The sequence below is a fragment of the Juglans regia genome, chromosome 16, assembly GCF_001411555.2.
Source record: "Juglans regia cultivar Chandler chromosome 16, Walnut 2.0, whole genome shotgun sequence".
Lineage (NCBI taxonomy): Eukaryota > Viridiplantae > Streptophyta > Magnoliopsida > Fagales > Juglandaceae > Juglans > Juglans regia.
In genome coordinates, this window is record NC_049916.1 from 777875 (window position 1) to 795370 (window position 17496).

At 38.2% G+C, this 17496-nt stretch overlaps 2 protein-coding genes across 2 annotated transcripts; both read right to left on the bottom strand.

The window, feature by feature from the left end:
- Nucleotides 1–2981: 2981 nt before the first annotated feature.
- Nucleotides 2982–7200, bottom strand: LOC109014185. Its single transcript, XM_018996548.2, has 3 exons — nucleotides 4682–7200; nucleotides 4381–4572; nucleotides 2982–3817 (listed from the first exon to the last, which is right to left on the bottom strand). Exons 1-3 carry the CDS (start codon nucleotides 6958–6960, stop codon nucleotides 3238–3240), a joined length of 3051 nt encoding a protein of 1016 aa, XP_018852093.2. The 5' UTR covers nucleotides 6961–7200; the 3' UTR covers nucleotides 2982–3237.
- Nucleotides 7201–8641: 1441 nt separating this feature from the next.
- Nucleotides 8642–17496, bottom strand: LOC109014176 (ABC transporter C family member 10-like). Its single transcript, XM_018996538.2, has 13 exons — nucleotides 17269–17496; nucleotides 16847–16922; nucleotides 14481–16570; nucleotides 13940–14260; nucleotides 13772–13858; nucleotides 12666–13253; nucleotides 12414–12578; nucleotides 11371–11665; nucleotides 10934–11148; nucleotides 10540–10845; nucleotides 10344–10407; nucleotides 9995–10234; nucleotides 8642–9146 (listed from the first exon to the last, which is right to left on the bottom strand). The coding sequence occupies exons 3-13, from the start codon at nucleotides 16536–16538 to the stop codon at nucleotides 9034–9036; spliced, it is 4452 nt and encodes a 1483-aa protein (XP_018852083.2). The 5' UTR covers nucleotides 16539–16570; nucleotides 16847–16922; nucleotides 17269–17496; the 3' UTR covers nucleotides 8642–9033.

Here is a 17496-nt window from a genome sequence, read left to right on the forward strand (position 1 = left end):
AATTAGAATATGTAAATTATATATAGGCGACCTATAGCTCTTGTATATATCTAACCATGCATGCATGCAAGATCATCTCCAAATTACAATTTCAAGTGATTAGAATATATATGTCCCATACATATATGCATCGAACTTTTCTTCTTCGATCCAGCTTAGAAAACGAAATCTCAACTTAGATTTGGTTACTCCATTAGATTCCAAAATATATGTCTCGTGCTTAATTCTTTCCCAATATCTAATTACGGGCAATCTAAAATTATTTTCCTTTTTTTCTTTGTCAAGACAATATATATATATATATATATATATATATATCAATATATATATATATATATATATATCAATATATATATATATATATATATATATTTATAGGATATAACTCAATGCTTCTGCTTCGATATTGATCTCCATTATACAGCTTTTGTAAAAGGGGATTCCTAAATCTTGATAATGAATTAAAAAATATGTCCCATATGCCCGGAATATATATGCATGTCAATAGACATAGGAACCATTCGCGTAAACACTTTTCTGGTCCTATAAATATGTAGGAAGGAGGCTCCATCGACATAGGTAGAGATCGAAGCTAGCTGCTAGAATTCAATATTCCTGGGGAAGTAGACTAGGCGTGGTGTTGGTTTGGCTCATCTCAGCTCGTCTTCTACAATCCTCTGAGACGATGAGCCGAACCAATATCACTCTGGTATGCTTCTTTGCACTGCTGCAAAGCTTATTCTTCTTTTAAATGTGGAATTCAAGCTGCCAGTCGGAAATCATCTTCTGCATGACCAACATAGAACCTTTAGAGTCCTTAGTCCTGCAAATTTGTTCTTCTCCATATTAACTTGCCAATGTTTGGTGTTAGAAGGTAGCATGATTGCAAAGAAATTCGTTTCTTTAATTAGTAAGATTAGGGTTTCAGGATGATGTTTGTCTATTGCAGCCACTTCAATATCAGATCAAAATTGGTAAGCTCATATTTGCACTCACAGGTAATGTACTTCAAGCTTTAAGAGGTTAATCTAAGGCATAACGTGGTTATAAAATTAGAACACCATGGTGATCAAAATTAGAGTGCAAACAGCCTGCATAATCCGCTATAAAACTGTATTATACTATCTAAAGAACACAAAACCATTTACATCGTGCAACTGCATGGTAAGCCTAATCTGTCTAATCTCATTATCCTTTCTAAGAAGGCACTAATCTGTACAATAGTGTTAGTACTGCCACTGCCATATAAATCTGAGAATGCCGTCAGGTATCTACCTTCTGCATCCCTTACTCCACCCCCCACAGGTATTTATTTGGGTTGCCCAAGCAGCTTCCCTCTATGTTCAATATCACATACACCGACTTTGGTTTTCTCCACTTTAAGCACAATGCCCTGGGTGCCTTTACAGGGAGGCTAGATATCCCCAGCTGCTGTAACACTGCACACTGATCACCTTCTAAGTTTAACATTTGGCATTCTGTTCGATTTATCTGCAATCAGTACTTAATTATGACTCTCATATGGTTCCAGGTATAAATCAAGCCATTTAGACCACAGCTTACAGTTAGCTTTGATGTTTTCCCCAACAAAAACTTTACGTGCAGTTACTTTTGCATACTCCTTGTGCACTCCACTAACTAATGTGATTGACTGCGTCACTTTTTTTTAATATAAAATAACTGTTTTGGCCAATCACATCAGTGGAGTGCACAAAAAATATGCAAAAGTGACTATATGTAATACTATGTAGCAGAGAACTCTTTTCTTTAAATTAATATAAAACCATCCTCTGTAGATTAAATTTCTCATTTTTCTCCAGTATTTTCTGAAACGATAGTAATAGCTTACACATCAGCAGAATGGTACATGTCCTTTAAAAGCCTTTAAAGAAGTTCCTGCCAATCAGCTCTTCACATATTTGTGCTTACAGACTTCTTTAGTTAGCTATCGTCTTTGAATTCAGATAGACGCAAGGACAATCGATTATTTGTTGCGAAGACATTACAGTTAAGTCAGTCAGTTGTAAAGAACCTCAGTGAAACAAGAAAAAAATCACGTGTAGCAGCAGTTTTATGGGTCGATACAAGGACTTAGCATCCAGCAGAAGAATATATATTAGGCCGCAATCATTTTCTTGTCAGCAGGAGCTCCGCGTTCTCAAAGATATCTCACTACCCTAATAAGAATGAATAGCAAGATAGTGATTAGTAAGAAGCGAAGCAATTCTAAAGCGTATGTACTTCACACTTTTAGCATACATGGACAAATTGGTGGCAAACGACTGAGGCAATCGCTCACATGGTCCGCACATTAGCTTTTAATTTACAAAGCAAATTTGAAGTTTGACTTTTATTCAAAAAAATAAATAAATCAAGTTTGACTTCACAACAGCACCATGAATTTGCAAGCCAACCCTCAAATCATCGAACCCGAAACATGCTTTCAACAAACAAGAAGAGCATCACAGTGGAAATCGTTGTATAGGGAGCTTCTAATCATGACATTAACGAAAACAAAGTTCTTGTCAAGAATTTTATCAAATACTAGGTATGCAAGGCCGGGTTCCCTGCTAGATGCACAAGTTCTCATGAGTTGGATGCCATGGGAGGGTTGGAGTGGAGATACTGTAACGTATTAATTTAAGTTGTTAAGGTTTATTCTTCTCTTAAATTGATTTTTAGCCGATTATGTAATAATCCCAAGATTGATTGTGAGATCGGTGAAATTCAACTTAAAGAGATTGAGGAATTGGTTAAAAACATTGAAATGTCCGATTTGGATACAAGAATGATCTCAACTCACCTCATTTAATCGTTACAATTTTTCTAAATTTTCACACAAAAAATAATAAACAATTTAACATTTTTAAATCTCAAAACAATAATAATATTAAAAAATAATATTTTAACAATATTTTATTCAACTTTCATCTCAACGACAAGAAAAATACTATAATAATTTTCACTTTTCATATTTCGAGATTTTTTTATATTCCAGTGTTTAAAATACATGGAAGATATCAAATGAAATATTACAGCTTTATGTTAGCAACTCAAAAGGGGAAAAAAAAAACATGCTTACAAAAAACAGCAGGAGAATATTGACCTCAACCACTTAAGGTTTGCTTACTCATGTCGCAAATGCATGGCAGCTAGTTCTAATCAAGTCTATGCTAGTTTCCCAGTGTTCCTATGTCAGAACCGCACGTATCAGGTCAGCTCAAAGTATATGGCTCATCATGAATCATCCTGGAACAAAGCCTTAGAAACAGAACCCCCAGATTGACTTCCAGAATCCTGGTAGTCTTCATCGTCAATGCTGTTTCCTAGTGGGCATGAACGTTTATTCCCTGTCATAGGTGTCTCGCATACCATGTCATAGCTTACCCTTCGGCGCTCCTTCCTTTTTGACAGCTTTCGAAGAGGAACTGACTTCTGTTTCATCAACTTAGGCTGCTTTGGGGCCCAAACTTTCTGCAAATCAGGCATCCAACTTGTGAAAGATGCAAACCTCCGAGCCCTCTCCCTCCTCTCCTGAGCTTTCATCAATCTGCAAGCATGCTCCGTCTGTTTAATGATCCCTTGAGGGCTTCCATCGTCGTTCTCTGGCAGTTGAAGGGACTCGGCTTCTGCTGACACCGGTTCATTGTTTCTTTTATTTTCACCAAATTCATCTCTCTCTGATTTCTCCCTCCAGGATTGATTGCTGTCCTCACTGTTGAGTAAAGTATTGGGGGATTCATCCTCATTGGCAAACAGCAACAAATCCATTTTTGTGTAGATTTTATGAACAATATCTCCAAGGGTGAGACAATACCTGAAATTTTGTTATTCAAATATTACTTTATCCCTCTTCATATTCTGTCATCTCAGTGATAATTAATTACTTGTGCTTATACATTGTAGAAGGAAACCAAGATGCTAAAAGTGAGTCATTTTTAGAAAACTATACAATTAGGCAAGTATCTGAGATCCACCATTTCCAAGGATCATATTAATATTCTAAACATGTCCTTATTAATGTTAATATACACAAATTCTTAACTATAAAAAAATGGTAATATACATACATGGCCTATCTGCAAAGAGCATCTTGTACAACGTAAGGAAGCTGAACTCACTATTGGAATTTTGAAACCATTTTGTCCTTTTTTCAGTATTTTGTAAAAGGTCAGATGGCATAAGAATATATCTCTTGAACCAATAATAATATTCCAGAGAAAGATGGAAGAGCCAGCACCAGAAATATGTATTTGGTATAGCTCCACATAATAAACACGTGTAACATGTTCTGGGCTCCTCAAAGAACCTATAATACAATTTAGCATAGTACGTCAACATAATTGTTTGAAAACAAGTTTATTTATCAATTGTATGTACCTGTTTCTTATAATCTTTCCAACATAATTGTCAAGGCTCCAATCACCAAAAAAGCCTCCCTCCAGATGGCACTGAATGCTCTCTAAAAGCAAGCAAATTTGTTTCACAAACTTTTGCTTCATGGACTCCCCAATACTCGCTCCAAGCTCTGATTGCAGTATCTCCATCCGAAATAATATCTGCATTTCATATCTTGTGCTTATCAAGGAAAAAAAGTTCTGAAAAAAGGAGTCCAATTGATAGATCAAGAAAATAAACAAGTGTATGGAGATGCAAGATTAGCGGAAATGAAAAAGGATACTCTCGAACTACATCTTTTGAAGCAAATACAGTAAATCCTGGATCAGATGCCTGAAAGGATGGAATGTTATCTTTGTGCTTAGCAGCCAACTCCTTGGGTTCCCTGAGTAACACTTTTGTCACTTCAAGAACTATGCTACCACAAGCATCATCAGATTTTACCTCAAGATTTTGACTCTCAGACGGAGATCTCATTCCACGCTTTTGATATAACCAATATATGGATGAGTTCACAAGCCGCTCAGCCAAAGCCCCCAAGTCTACTCCTTCAGACTCAAGTCCTTGTTGGATCTTACTGGAAAGATTACTGAAGAAGGCTTCACCAGTTTCTAACCGAAAGTCAAGAGTGGCTTCATCCTGTATCTTGGAAGCCTCGGTCAAAAAGTTTTCTCCAGCTGAGGCAGATGAAGAGACTGTCTGCTCAATTTCTTGGTGCAATTTAGTCAATCTATCATCCTTTTCCTTTTGAATCTCCTGTTGAGAAATGTACTTTGGTTGAAAAGTTAGACTACAATAACGAGGTTTCTTAATCTGCTTCATCCAACATTTTAGAAATTTCAACTTCTTTGAGTTATTACATTCCCTCGCAAAGTAAACTTCTCCCAAGTCTAGCTCAAGTAGTTCTACTGCTTTCTTGCAGAAGGCACTCCACGTGAGGTCTTGAAGCATGCGTAACTTCTTTTTCTTTTTCCCATCTCCAAGGGTTGTCACCTTATTAGATGGTGAAGGCCCATCCTGAGAATTTATACTTTTGTCTACATACGATTTATGGATCTCACTGTTCATCTTGGTAATAAATCGAGCCACTTCTGCTCCACTAAAATCATGTACCATGTTTGGAGGATAAACTTCATCTTCTATAATAGACAGGAGAGCTGAAGAAAATGTGAAAGGCTTGAGAACTCCCAGATGAGAATCACCATTTCCATTTGAAAGAGACACTACTGCCCAGAAGTCTTCTCTATAAAGAAAACTCAAGAGAATCTGCCAAATGGGTATGGATTTTCTCTGCACAAACTCGCCCAATTCCATTGCCAGCATGTCAAGAACCCTATCTGCAAAAAATCCATCTGAACATTCTTTCAGGTTTCTCTTAGAGTGCCCCAAAGATTCATGCACGAGAATCGGATCAGATAAATGGCCAACAAACTTTGCACACTCTTTGTGCCTTTGTACAGCCTTAATATGGAGTTTTACTATCCCATCACCAAAAAGTCCGAAAAACAGGTTCTTCTGTTCACAACCTTGCGGTTGTAATTCTGGAGCAAACAGAAAATCATTATATTTATTTCTAGCCAGCATCTTCAAATGGACCATTTCAAGATCACTGCACTTGCATTCCAATGGCTTCGTACTTGCATCTAATATCTCAAGAATCAGCTGAGCTTTAAGTTTCCTACGACAATCATTACAATTGAAAAACTTGGAAGAAATGGCAATCTTCGGATAAATCAACCCAAAGGGAACGAGAGCAGAACCGAGAATGATCGAATCCGTCGTGCAAAATCCCCAACCTAAACTCCTAATCGCACTTAAAAAAAACCCCGACTTCAATTGAAAATCATCAAATTGAACCTTGCAATCACCATCTTCCAATTCATATCGAACATCAATCCAACTAAACTGAATACCCCTCTTAATAAACGCACTGTTCACATTGTCAAAAATCCCACGAAATTTTTCACAAAACACATCCACATTTTGCAAACACTCATCATCAATTTCCACGTTCAAGAACTCAGAGAAACCCTCCTTAGATCTACAAGCCGGCGATAGCAAAATAACCAAATTCGACCCAACAACAACAGAATCATTCTGACTGCAATTAAAAAGTGTACCCGTAATCGAGTCATCTACCACCGGGTCCCACGCGTAGTCGTGCACGAGTTGGCGCATAGACGAGGCGAGGCACGAGGCCCGCGACGGCGACATGGGCGAAGAATCGAACGCCTGTTGGTTGTGAAATGACTGGAGGGTCTGGGAAAGAGAAATGAGAGTAAAGGCTGAGTGATTGAAGGATAGAGAGAGGGAGGAGCTGGGAAGGAAAGGGTGTAGTTTGGAAGAGGAGAGGAGGGGGGAGAGAGAGGAGAAGAAGGTCTTGAAGGAGAAAAGGGAGGAAGAGAGAGGGGGAAAAGAGAGGAGGGTTTTGGCGGAGCTGAGGAGGTAGTCGAGAAATGGGGTTGGGTTAGAGATGTGAAGAAGTGGGTTTAGGTCAATAAGGAGGAGTATACGCTGGGTTTGGGAGTAGTCTGTGATTGGATCTTTAGGTTGTGATGCCATTGAAGAAGTAGAGAGACACAGACAGACAAATCTATGGAGGAATTGGGTAAGGCGAGACGGAGAAAACCGGCGAGAGACAGAGTGCTAACATGCGCCGAGAGCCAAGGGAGTGAGTTGGGGAACATTAGGCGGGCAAAACGGTGACGTTTGCTTTTGCTGAGATGGCAATTGAACGATGTTTGGGCGGGAAAGCAAAATTGGCGGCTGTGAATATGTTTTTTTGTCTTTGGATTAATTGTATTTTTTTTTTTTTTTTTTTTTGGGTAGGGGTTAGCGAACTCCAGGCCCAGCCCATCTCCCTACAATCTATACTTCAAACGTCCAAGGCCCAACTCCAAAACCTAACAAAACAAAAAGTCAGCACATGTTTGTTTGGGTGTTCCAAACTCGCCCTTCCCAGTTCATATTCCACACTCTCCCTCGAAGTTCACTTCCCATTCCAAATAATAGAAAACTCTATATACCATTTTATTAAATCAGAAAAACAAATATCTCCACCATTTCTGGCGCTAAAATCTCCTAAAGAAATACCTACCATATTATTAGTTCCTTCGACCTCAAATTCTCATAAAAGATAATTAATTGATGGAGTAATACTAGATGCAAGTTTAGAATATACAATTTGATAAATAATTTAGTCACAAAAAAATTTTACGAAAATAAACTCATAAACTGATGTGACTTGTTATAATATGTCATATGATATGTTAGATTTTAAAGCTATTTTTATACTTTTATTGTAAAAAAGATCTAACATATAACATAAAATCAAGTCGATTTATTAACTTTTTTTGGTAAAGTCTCTTTATGGTTGTATCACTTATCATTCTAATGTGAGTAGCATTTTTAGAAAGAAAACACTATAAATACAAAGGAATCCCACAAAGAGATCTTACACACTGATGTGGCACACTAACACAGTGTGCCAGGTCTCCACCTATTTTTTTCTATTTCTTTCTCCCCTCCCCTCGTGCCACCACCCCTACCCTCTCCCCGTGCTCTCTCTCTGTGCAGGCCATGGTGGTTGGGAACCACCTCAGGGTGGGTAGAAGACACCAACAATCCAAGCAACACCGTTGGCGTGGAGCTCACAGCAGCTCGTGCATGCAAGTTGGTGGCCGAGGACCACATTTTGCACATTGTGTGCATGGTAGACTGCACGCCGCTAGATGGCTAGGATGGCAGGATCTGAGCCAAAGGCTTATCTTTTCACCATCTATGGTAGTCGAGAACCACCCTAGGAGGGTAGACAACGCCTGCGAGGAGGGAGAGAGAGAGAGAGAGAGAGAGAGAGAGAGGGGGAAAGGGTAGATGTGGCACACTGCTAGTGTGCTAGATCAGTGTGTGTGATATTTGTGTGCCTCTAGTAGCCAACTTTTTAGAATTCTAGTCATTAGACCCTCTAAGGGTGGTGAAGGCTTGGGTGGTCAAATCTTAAATGCTTCGTTAAAAAAATGGTCATTATTTTAAAGACAAGAAAAAATATATAAAGAATGATAATAAAAATATGATCGTGATTGTATTTTTCTTATGATCTCAAGGTGCAAGCCAAAAGAGATTATCCCGTGCATCTTAGTAAATAAAAGAAAAAAGAAAAAAGGGATTCATTTTGATAAAACCAAACACACATAGACATATAAATATATATATATATATATAGAGAGAGAGAGAGAGAGAGAGAGAGAGAGAGAGCACTTTCATTGTCCTTCTCTTCAAAGAGCAAAAAGTCTGATATAGCATCTCATTGCATCGTGAATAAGAGTGGCACGCACAAGATTGATATTAGGCTGCAAGCAACGGTGTTGATAAATAATAGCTGTTTCCTAGAAAAATATGAATTTCATCGAAGTGGAGCTCCTTTTAAGTTTCTCATTAATTCATCGCCATTCAGTGAAAGGAAGCGTGGCATTTGAATACGGCTAGAGATAAATAGAACGTTGGCTCGCTATCTGATCTTCTGGTTGATCTCTAGTCCCCATTTATATTTGCAATATGCATTATGATACATTTCACTCTTCACCTTATTGCTACCAAGCTCGAGAAAAATCGCTGGATAAGAAATTACTAGTAGACTCAATTCGATTCTGCTAACTGATTATGAGACCAGTATTCCGAGACAAGCTGCCCAAAAAGTGAACCTTCTGTCTTCATTAGTTTCGTTGGCTCATCAAACTCCACTAGTTTCCCTGAAATAGAATGGAACAATTTCTTTCAAAACTCTTCAACACTTGATAATTCATTGCAAATCTTTATCAAATTTTTCATATTTATATGATGCCGTTTGTCTAGTTACATGGACATTAGTATCACCTCCTTAATTCTATACACTAGCTGTTGGACCAAAGAATTGGAGACATTCTAATCTTTTACCACATGGTCATGCAAACTAATATCATAGTCCGGCAGTGCATGTCAGCTAATAAATTGAAATGGGTGCTATGTTAGCTTTAAAAAACTAAATAAAAATTATAATTTAAAACAAAACTTGGTTGTTCGGCCACCCAAGTCAATCCATGGTGGCAGACTAGTTCTTTTGGGGGTGAGCGCCAACCGCCCTAGGGGGTGGATACATCAACACTGTGTGACCACAGGTCCATAAAGCCACCCAGTTGTAGGGGATTGGATCTAGCCAACAGACTAGTGTGGGTCACAATCCACCCCACGAGGACAACTCAATCCACCCCTTAGGATGGCTAGCCCTTAACCCATTTTTCGTGTTTTTTTCTTATTTTTTGTTTTTGTGGCTTATCATTATTTTTTATTTTTTTAAGCTGACATGGCACCCATGTCAGGTCATTGCGTGGCATGGCAGTGCCAAATAGGACTGACACGCCAATTTGTAAGGCCCTTTTAAGTTAAATATAGAATTTACCATTAGAAACATAGTCTGCATACACTAATCACTATCAAGAGGACAACATCGCCATCCCCCACCCCTAAAAGAAAAATTAATGGTCAGTCCAACTATCTTAAACGATGATGCTGCCTAGGCAATATTCTATGGATGAGAGTTAAGGTAATTAATGTAACTCACCATCCCTGATGGAAAGAACCATTCCACAATCCATCACTGTTGGTATCCTATGGGCCACCGTAATCACTGTACAATCAGCAAATTCAGTCCGAATTGTCTTCTGCAGAATCATATCTGTTGCATTATCAATTGAAGCAGTTGCCTCATCAAGCACTAATATCCGACTTCTCCTTAAAAGTGCACGCCCCAAGCAGAACAATTGTCGTTGTCCCTGGCTCCAATTTGATCCATCTTCAACAACTGAAAAACAGGTTATTAAGTACTTTTATTTTTCAAAACAAGTTAGTTTTCAATGGTGAACACAACCAAAAGTAGATGCAGACAGTGTACCAAAATGTCAGAGCCTTACCAACGGAGTCTAAGCCCTTTTTTTTCTCCTTCACAACCTCTTCAAGCTGACATTTCTCCAGAACCTTCAAGTGAAAATCACCCATTGTTCAATATTCCCAACCCATGAGATAAACAAGCAAAATAAGAATGAGGCAGGCCAAATGATTACAGCTGGTACCTAAACAACCAAAGGTGTAAGAGACATGAAGAAGTACCTCCCATATTTCCTTCTCAGAATGTTGAGACAAGGGATCCAAATTATATCTCACAGTACCATTGAAAAGAGTAGGGTCTTGGGGAATGATTCCAAAACGCGACCGCAGATCATGAAGTCCAACCACAGAAATGTCAATGCCATCTACAATAATCTTTCCACCTTCTGGCTCCACTAGACGAAATAGAGCACCGATGAGAGTAGTCTTTCCACTGCCAGTTCTGCCAACAATACCTATTTTCTGCCCCCCTTCAAATGTGCAACTAATTCCACGAAGAACAAGAGGTGTATCGGGCCTATATCTTATCTGTTTTAAGGTCAATATTCTCAATTTCTCAACCTCTTGGCATGATAACCTTCTGTAATTCTAACATTAAAAGCAAATAAATATTTACCTGCAAATCAAGTATCTCCACTTTACCCAAAGAAGGCCAATTAGTTGGAGGACGGCTTCCTTCTATTACTTCAGGGGCCTCACTGGGTATATGCATGTATTGGTTTACCCTTTCTACAGAAATGATGTAATTTGCAAGAGTGCACTGGTTTTGTATTGAAAAGATAAGGGAAATGTTTAATGAAAGACCATAAGAAATTGCCATTCCAACAAACCCTGCAATAGGAGTAGTTGTTATAAGAATAAAAGTCTTCGTAATAAATATAATCTTATACAAACATTTTGTGGCTAAAAATGACTCAAAAGTGAATTTCTAAATTGAAGCATCCATAAAGGAACTGTAATTACGAGAAGATTGCTTGCTCAGACAAAAATGAAAAAAAGAACACACTAGAATAAAGCAATAATGACTACTCTTCAAGGAAAACTGCTACTTACCGGAGCTAAAAGTACCAGGAGGAAGCAAAACCATGCACAGTGCAGCAGATGCAAGAACAATTGCACTAATTGTTTCTAATCTTTGGATCAGCCACTCATTTGCAGCAAAACTATGGAAGAAAGGACTAGCGTTTGTGTCTATTAGGTCAAGATTTTTTGCAAAAAACCGGTCTTCCCCCTCGAAAGCTCTTATAGTCATGGCTCCTGCTACAGACTCCGCTAGATGATTTGCTACCAAGGACTTGGTTGTGCCATTGATACGCATCAGCTCTTTTGCAGAGGAAAAATAATATCTCTGTAGATAAACAATGACATGACTGTTATATTAACAATTCAGATAAAAGAGAATTAAGATAAGATTTCCCCAAGAAAAGAAGGATGCTCTTGTTTTGAGCGCAAGGCATGAAGGCTGTGACTAGTATACAATTGATCCAATCAGAAGAAAAATGTCCCCTATTTTCAAGTTTTTCTGCAAGGAAGCAATAATATCCATTGCACAGAAAAGAGAGGATAAAATAAACAGGCTAGAAGAAATGAAAGGAATAGTCAGTAACACACTCCAAATGCTTACAAAATACAAAAATAGTCGGTAACTCAAATTATGTTTAGATTTGAAACATTGTCTTAGATGTTTCAAACTACTTGCCCCCAATCTTTTCCCTACCACACAGAAAAATGCAACTATTTGCCCCCAACAAAATTCAATTTACATGGTGGCATTCTGACTTTGGCAGATTACATTGCTATTGATTTCAACTTTCAAGTGCTTGCAATAAAATCATCTAAAACATCCACACTGTAAGAGTGCAGTGATCTAATCTTCACCACATGTATTCATCAATTACCTATGTAAATTTCGAAGGTTGTTCCTTTGCTTTTATTGAGCCACCTCATCATAGGGTGGGTACACGACTAGTTTTATTAATAGCATCACATATCACAAGTTGAGGTTTAAAGATTCCTTAAAATGAGTAAGAAATGTATTGCATGGGGGAAAACTTAGACCATTGAGCATTACAAATATACGACAAGTATGGTGTTACCTGCAAGCGAATTGCCAGATAAACCATTGGTATGGAGACAAAAAGGACTTGCCATGTAACAACAGCCAGTACTCCAAGACTAGCGTAAGCATTAGTGGTTGCCCCAACAGCAAATATAAAGCTGAAAGGAACATCAAGATCAACAATACTCAGATCAGATGAGACCTGTACAATAACAAAAAGATACAACACCATGTTACTTTCACAAATCTTAATCAATCTATGAACACATTTTCTGCTTGAGATGTATACCCGACTTAGTATCCTTCCCAGAGGCGTGGAGTCATAAAAAGACATGGGTGCACGAAAAAGGGAGTTCAGAAGCTGTGAAAATAAAGATTTTGACGATTGAAGACCAAAAACAACTGTGGAAATCGATCGGCATAACAAGATTAGTGTTGCAGAAAATCCAATCACCAAGTAAACCATGATCAACCGCAATGTGCTGACATTGGGATTTTCCACATTAGCAGCCATCCAAGAGTTCTGTGATATTTGACTAATCACGAATAGAATGTGACTGAGACTGGCCACAGAGAAGTACAAGAACCCCTTGTTTTGATTGAGATATTGTACATAAGGTTTAAATCCTGCGTCTCCTATTTCTCTTTCTTCTTGCTTAATCAATTGATCACCTTTAGATCCTTTAAATTCCTTCTCAATGTAAGTCTTCCTAATATCTCTGGGAGATGTTCCTCGTTCCTGGGCAGCAGGAACATCCGCAAGCCTATTAGAACCAGCAGTCTCTTTGTGTGCATTGACAAGCTCCTGAAATTCTTGGCTGGAGGCTAACAAATCATGATAAGGAGCTGCTTGTAGGACTTCCCCATCTGACATCAGCTGTCAACAATATCAACTTACTTAGATTGATGTATTGACAGATTTTGACAAGAAATAATATAAATAAACAACAAATTGCATAAATAGAAAAGTGAAATTCAATAAATTATCTATGTTTAGTGACTAGTTTTTCTGATTGGTGGAAGTTTAATGACATGATCTAGAAAAGTCGGGGATTCCATCCAATTGGAATGTATGTGCAGATTGACCAGAAAGTTATAGCAACATATCTTATTTTTTGGGAAATAAGAGTCATCAAGATGGTTTTATAGGGGTGATCCATTATCTGTAGACCTCATGACAGTTGCATTCCAACTGCAGCATGCATAACTGTAGATCATTGAATCTCGCCCAGTTATAATGCATCATCGGTTTGGATGTGTTTGCACCAAAACATGTGGTCATTCAATCGGCCCCCATCCAATTAATAAGTTTGAACATTACAAATATTACAAAGAATTCAAAGGAACTAAATGACAAATGTTGACGATGGCAACTTAAGTTGAAAGTATACTCACCAAAATAGAATGAAACGCAGGCAAGAAATCAACTTGATGCGTTACAAGTAAAACTGTCTTCCTTGAGAGTGCTTCCATAACATATTCCTGCCAAGATGTAAGTTACTTTCCACTAAAGTTAGTTATTGACTTAAGAAGACATAGCATGGTGATAGAAAATGTTATTACATTGAACAAGCTTGAAGCAGTCTGGGCATCAACAGCACTGAATGGATCATCCAAAAGATATATATCAGCATTCTGATAAAGGGCGCGAGCAAGTTGAATTCGCTGCTTTTGTCCACCACTAAGATTAACTCCTCTCTCCCCAATCTCGGTGAGATCACCATATGGAAGCAACTCGAGGTCCTTTACAAGTGAACACCTTTCAAGCGTTTCTTTGTACTTTTGGCTGTCCATGTTAGACCCAAACAAAATGTTCTCCTGTATCGTTCCTGTCTGGATCCATGCCATTTGGGAAACATAGGCAATCTTCCCATAAACTTGAATCTGTAAATTCAAGAAATGTAACCATATTACTCATGGATGGTACATGTTGACATTTTGCAAGTCATGATAGGACTGCATATGTATTTATGCTAAGTTTTTCGTAGTCTTTAACTCTAATAGAAATTGGTAATGCAGGTAAATGTAAGATGAGAAAACTTGGCAAGAAATAAATAATATACTGTAACACTAGAAAGAAAAGCAAAGGGTAGTAGGAACTTACGGTTCCCTGAATATTTGGAACCTCGCCAAGAATTGCTGCTAGAAGGGTTGATTTTCCTGAGCCAACTTCTCCACATATAGCCACCTTTTCTCCAGGTCCGATCTCTAGATTTATGTTTCTAAGTGTGGGCTTTGGTAAATTTTCTTCCCATGAGAAATTCGCTGCATTTATAAGGATGGTATGGTTTACTGTCTCCACGTTGGTCTTTGTCCGAACATTTGCACTCTGCAGCTCTGGCGCCTCAAGGAATTTTAAGATGCGTGAAAATGCAACCTTTGCTTGAATGACTACTCCAATAACATCAGGGATAGATCTAATGGGATCCTGAACAAGGCGTAAAGTTGCTACAAAAGTGAAAACATTATTTGCATGTAGAGGAACTTTGAGGAAATAACATGCGCCAAAGGTTGCAGCAGAGACTAAAACAGGGGATGTCCAAAAAAGAAAGGAATTATATGCTCTTCGCATTTGCACTGCTGATAGCCATTTGTACTCTTCCTTCCTCAAATTTTCAATTACTCTCTTGAAATGGGTTTCCCATGCATATAATTTCAACACCTTCATGTTGACAAGAGCCTCAGTACTAGCCTTCAGTCTCTCATCTTGTGCAACCATAAGCTTACTTTGAAACTGATGCTGCAATTTTGCAAGTGGAGCATTGCAAAGCACAGTGACGATTATCACCACCAAAGCTGCGATTGTTGCTAGCCCCACTGCACGAAATAGAATTACTACAGCAATACAGAGCTGGAGGCTTGTTGTCCAAGTTTGATGGAACCAAAATGGGAACTCACCAATCCTATAAGCATCCACAGTAACATAGTTCATTATCTCCCCTCCTGAATGCACTAGCCTTGCAGCATTTGATAACCTCAGTTGTTTCTTGTAAATGGAAGCTGTGAGCAAAGACTTCACTTTTAAACCAATAAGTCTGCTTCGGAAGTACCACTGCCTTTGTGATATGGATTCTATGCTCTTGGAAAAGAAAAGTGTTATGGCCAATACATAACCTTCATATTTAAAACTTTCTTTCCCCTCAGCAACCAAAATGAATGCATTCAAAAGTAGAGGACCCATGGACACAGTGATAATCTTTAGCAAAGCAAAGAATCCAGACATTAGTATCTCTTTCCAATGGCAAACAATAATTGTCCTCAGGACTGATGGTTGAGAAGATGGCTCTTTTTGCTTATGTTTGTTCAGTTGCTCTAAGAACACCAAATAGCAACTTTCTGCTCGATCTTCATCGCGCAAGCTGGGAATATCTTCATCCTCAAGTGTTTTCTCCCTGCCCCTTTTCATTAATGGATTCAACCACCAAAATGAAATTCTACTGAATAATCCAGCATTGGCAAACAGAGTTACGGAGCCAACAGCGTCGCTTTTACTAATACCATTGGTTTCACCATTTAAAGGCATATACAGGGTACTTTCATTGATGCTCTCATCACTTGTTTCATATTTATACCCCTTAAAAGTACAGAACAACAACAATATGGCTCCTGGAAAAGACAGGATATCCAATGCTACCTTAATGGATACTTCTTTGTTTAAAATGGCACCAGACAGAGATAAAGAGCAAACAATTCCAGCAAACAAAAAGGCAAGAATGGACAGTAGCCGCAATGATCCTCTTGGAAACTTATATCCGCAAAGGCTCACAGTTAAACTCACCAACAACCATGTGATCCCCTGCACCATTATTAGTAACCACCAATTAAGAGGCAAAGCAGTCTTGGTTTTCCTCAACTTCTCCTCTAAAATCCAAATTCCCAAGCACGAGTACCCAAATCCAAGACAACCATTGACAATTGAAGAAACTATCTGCAAATTTGAGAAGCCTTCAAATCGAGCTCGAATGTGAACTGTTTTCAATGGCAACTTATGAAGCATATTCAATAAAAGCATGACCAATAGCAATACATCTAAACAAATTATGAATATTTGATTAATGCACGACGAGGAATGACTCAGCAACTGAAAATTAAAACTGCAGGGCCTTCCAATGCTGTCTGAACAACCAGACTCCCCACATAATATATCCCATGAATACTCCATAAGCCTTTTCTCTTTGCTCTTAAGTTCAGCTCCTGTATGTGGAAAATAAGAACATGTTATCCACACAATCGACTCATCAAAGCAATCAACCAACCATACACAAGAAGCACACTACACAGAAGATTTTTTAGAAAAAGGGAAATCAAAGAAAAAAATTAAAAGAAACAACAATATGCACTATTTGAAACACAATTTAAGACACTCTCAAATGACAGAAATCCCATACGACTACTTGTGAAAGGCAATGGCAGAGAATGGCGTAGTGAAACACCTGAAAAAGAAAAACAGTGATCGGGGAAAACAAATACCTTGGTTTGGTCTAAGAACAACAGCTTTTTCTCTCTGTTGGCAAGTTAATCATACATAGCTTTGGTGCAAACTGTCCTGCAAAAGAACCCAATTCAACCTCACAATAGCGAGTTCTAATGATCACAAATTTAACCAAAATCAGCATTCATTAATTACCGAAGTTCTCCACGAGGGAGACGTGTAGACAGTTAAACATAAAAAATAAAACTAAAACAAATTAATAAAATCTAACAGGATATCAAAGCAGGCCAAACTTGGACATTTAAAAAACTTAAACCATCCATCAATGAATGATTTTAAAATGTCACAGATAAAGAGGAGGCATTAAATGACATAAACAACTGAACCAACCGACAATATGAATAAAACGCCGATTAAAATAATCCATCTTATGTTTTTTAAAAAGGAAAATCAAACTAACCAAGATCTCACGCAACCCAAAGTCACCGGCCAAAAAATGAACCAAATACGGATGGGATTTTTTTGTTTTCTGGCATATATGGACGCAAGACGTTGCAGACTTGCAGTCATGTAATTATGGAAATCCGGGTTCGTCTTTCATGGAGGATGAGGTCGTGAGGTATGGCTCTCCCTGTATGGAAGAAGTTAGAAAGACAGAGAGAGCAGCAGAGAAGGAGAGAGGGAACGA